The sequence below is a fragment of the Formica exsecta genome, unplaced genomic scaffold, assembly GCF_003651465.1.
Source record: "Formica exsecta isolate Colony F162 unplaced genomic scaffold, ASM365146v1 scaffold14, whole genome shotgun sequence".
Taxonomy (NCBI): Eukaryota; Metazoa; Arthropoda; class Insecta; order Hymenoptera; family Formicidae; genus Formica; species Formica exsecta.
This window is the reverse complement of record NW_021848729.1, coordinates 12,953-17,211: the sequence shown is the minus strand read 5'-3', so window position 1 is coordinate 17,211 and position 4,259 is coordinate 12,953. Positions and strand designations below refer to the sequence as shown.

The 4,259-nt window shown below is 37.0% G+C and overlaps 1 protein-coding gene across 1 annotated transcript in view; it reads right to left on the bottom strand.

Moving 5' to 3' along the window:
* The window catches only part of LOC115246184 (integrin alpha-PS2-like), a gene marked incomplete at its 5' end in the record, with an annotated part of 14,202 nt that overhangs the window by 3,076 nt on the left and 6,867 nt on the right, over positions 1 to 4,259 (bottom strand). The window contains 1 exon segment of the mRNA XM_029824842.1: positions 3,958 to 4,259. Coding sequence (XP_029680702.1) covers positions 3,958 to 4,259 — 302 coding nt within the window.

Here is a 4,259-nt window from a genome sequence, read left to right as displayed (position 1 = left end):
TTCCCTTCCTTTCTTCCCGGCGTCTCTGTGACGTCATAGCCTCAGTCCTAAGCCTCAGCGTCAAACAGTCTCAGGTACCCGTATATATTTCAAGACCCTTTCTATCGTCTCCAGCGATGCTGTTACCGTATGTCTACCTGTGCAGCGGGACTCGCCCGCTCGGACAAGCGTACCCGTACATGCACGCACGTGTTCGTTACCACTTTATAGCATCTAGTTTATTCTAGCGGTACCTTATCCAATTTTTCTCTTTTCAACAGGAAGGGTGGAAGAGGGTGGGCGACATATAGCGTACATCTCCCGGTTTTCCTCTAAGGGGGGCGATGGGGCGAAGTTGTATACCGCACGATATCTTTCGGTTTTCTGTAAGGGGGAGGTGAGGCTGGGTGCCTTATGCCTAGACACATCTCCAGTCTCGACGGTCGCCATTTTGTCGGTTGCCGTCACGTTTGCTTTCCGTCAGACATCTTGCCCGCTTTCTCCCACGCACTATTTTTTGGCACGTTTTTCCATCCCACTTTAAATCGACGGAACCGACGGAACCAATCGTAGGACTGGGCACTATGGGGAGAACCAATCGGACCGTCAGGACCCCTAGCTTAGCGGTGGACTACTCTCCACAAATACTATGATTAACTTCTATTCTAATAAGTTTTCAGCTAGCCCAGCATACTAGGACCCTGTTTGGAGAGGTGGAGGACCCAGGTTCGAGCCCAAGCATGTTCACGCAACCGGAAAAAATAAAAAAATAAAAAAATTTAAAAGGAAATAAATTTAAAGGGTAAAAAATTTTTAAAAAATTTAAAAAATTTAAAAGGAAAAATTTAAAAGGAAAATTGTCTCGTAGACGTCCACGAGTCCCCTCCATTCTTTTTTTCCACAGACACCTTTAGGGGGGAGGGCCCCAGACAGTCACAGCAGGGGGTCGGCGCCAGTGGCCGAGGAGTGGGGGTTTGTTTTGACGCCCCATAGTGCCCACTATCTACTTGTATTCTTAGGATATCAAGATTGAAGCTTTCTGTATATATGCGCCGATGCGCATATATTTTTTAGAATATATTATTTCTCTCTCTTTATATATATTAATCTTATATTAAATTAATAAGTTGCAGTAAATGCTTTTTGTAATTCCTTAAAACGCTTTATTGTATATAATGTATTTTTTTTTATAACAAGAAGAGCAGCCAGTCCCTTGTATCTTACTTTCCAAAAGTTGCATGATCTTGCTTTTATACAAGAATCCTGGGATTTAGAAATATATGATTGATATTCATGAATGTTAAAAGTATAAATATGATAATATAATATCGAGTAATGTTATATTATATAATATTTGAGAAAATAATTCGTTTTTATACATATACCTCGATGATATCTATATTTTGTAGCATTTCATGTTTAAAAAAATCAAACTCTCCATATTTTTTAAGCAAGACGCGATATCCTATAAATTAATAAATAAGAATATATTTAAATTAACTATTATTACAAAACATCAAAGATTATCTATATATACATATATATCAATAACTAAATATTGTTGTGGAAATATTAGACACTTATCTTATTCACTAAACAATATTTCTCTCTTTTTACTTAATTGTGAGTAACGTGTTAATAATATTTGCTTAAATGCGCATTTATTACGGGTAGATAAGAACACCAAAAAGTCTGCCGAAGAGAATGAAGTGCGAGATGATGAAACAGAGATCAGTCATCTATTTGGATCTGAACAAATGCACATACATCGCTGTCTCAAATGTGGGCAAGAAGCTACAAAACATTCCATCATGTTACTTTGTAATTTAGTTTATCCGGAAATAGTCAATCCTTGTAAGCTATTTTGAAGTAATACATATATTTAACAATAAGACCGAACGAAAAGCGAGTCTAGCACATAAAATGTTTGAAACTTTGACTGCATATTTACGGATTTGAGTATTTTAAGACAAAAAAATAAGATAAGAAAAATAATTATCGAAATCTGACAGTGATACAATTTTCAGTACATTTTAAGTTTTTAAAATTATAAAATTTAATAAATAACAATGTATTTTTAGAAATAGGATTTCGAAGTTTCGAATATTAGTCATAGTCATAGTAAATAGTAGTCATAGTTTAATGCTCGCTTCTGAATACAAGATTTACCTTTTGTAGCTGAAGAGGTACCGTTTACAAGTGTTCTTGCCCGCAGTTTAAGACCTGAGAAAATTACACCCGCATGGTGTGATAGTTGCCAGAAATTTACACCTACTCTCCAGTCACGACAATTGACTAAACTACCTCAAATACTGGCCTTAAATTGCGGCTTAGATACTCAACAGGTACTTACAACACAAGATTAGATCATAGCGCATACAGAATCAAAGCATATGAAGCCGCACATTGCGTCTTATTGATCAAAGTTAACAGAGATCAAATTGTTACAGGATAAGGCGTTTTGGCAAAATCAGATGGACATCGTAGTGCAAAATGTGTTAACGGGAAAGGAGAGTAGTCCCAGCTCCAGTCCTGTGCCTGTTACTGCGAAACCCTGTCGATATGGCAATAATTGTACACGAGTTGGATGTCGATTCAGACACGTTGGTCGCGACTCAGGTACGCAATATTGAATCCTCTTAGATTTAATATGTTACTCCGTATGAACTTTGTATTTTATTAATCATACAGAGACGGAGAAATTATTAACATCGCCCTCTACTCCGTCTACCTCGTCTACATCGACAGTGTCAGTTATTTCACCCCCTAGTCATTTGTATTATTCGCATTCCTGGATACCTCACAACATAGAGATCACTCTTGAAGAAAATGGCAAGATGTTGGTTAAAAAAGTTAGCGAACCAAAAAACGAATTGACGAATAACACGTCCGCACAAACGAGCGTGATGGAGAACGGCCAAGATGACAAAACAGTACGAACAGTTTCCGACAACAACGTCGAAGACAATAATGACGAAGATTGTAACAACGTCGAAAATTGTAATATAGTATCGAACGCGGAGAAACAGTCAATGCGATCAATCAATATACAGTACAGAGTACAGACAGTACACACGATGTTGAGATGGTAATTAAACGTTTCTTTTACCAATCGCTCTGTTACATCATTGTAATTTTTCAATAAATAGTTGTACAAATTCACATCTGATTTAATTTTCCTTTCTTTACTTATATTAATCAAAGCTATTCTCCTAACAGTTTTATTAGAAAAAAAATTAGCAATATATGCATAATGGTGTGTTAATTTCATTACATATATTTTTTTTCGTATTATGTCTTAATGTTGTATGTACAAGTCAGCACTAATCTCCTATTTATACTAAAAAGTCTCCTTTCTAATCGAATATTATTGCGTTAAACCACTTCTCGTGGATATAAAATTTTAGTAATGTAAATTAATAATTTACAAATTGTACACACATTCGCGTCTTGCGCGTGCGACCATAGTAAGTCACGCTATTATTACGGCGCTCAAGCCTACGAATTATAGTATTATATATATATATAACATAGAAATTTAATAAATAATTAAAAAGAGCCCCGTGCGTCTTCGAGGCTGTTTTCAAGAGATTTATAGATCCCTTTTAAACCGGTCGTGAGTAATGTTTGAAATGCTGATAACAATACATTATTCACAAACAATACAAAAACTTGGAGGAAACATTTAAAAGACGTCTGAAGAATTAACAATAAGCCATCTTTCACGACGTGTAAATTCAATGTTCACGATATGCAACATTTGATCACCGTCTTGTGTAAAAGGAGCTTTACGAAAGAACCCATAATGTTTTCGAATGAGTTCCGCTGGAGATGGTTATTGGCGAAATACGAGATCGTTTTAGAGATCATGCCGATTGGACGCGGATAAAAAAATAATTCTATTTTACCATAAAAAGGCAGCGGAAGCGACGGGGCACATATCAAGACGCTTTACCGGATAACGTTAAAAAAAAGAGCCGTCTTCAAATTCTATATATTCTTTCCTATCGGCAGACGTTCTGAACCTCGCCTTAAACTGTACGTACTGTTGTCCCTGCCTGTTATATATCTGATAACCAGCCGCGTCTTTTGTCAATGTGCCGAAGAGCCGTTCCAATTCTTGCGTGGAACTCGCATTCTGCAAACGAAAACCAAATTCTCGTTCTCCAACCGTCTCTTCACGATCGCCGGTGATGAAATCTTCCGTAGTTTGATGGTGATCACCCGCAAATACACCATAGTGCCTTTCCTCGTTATAGTTGTACCTATGTTCCCGCTCT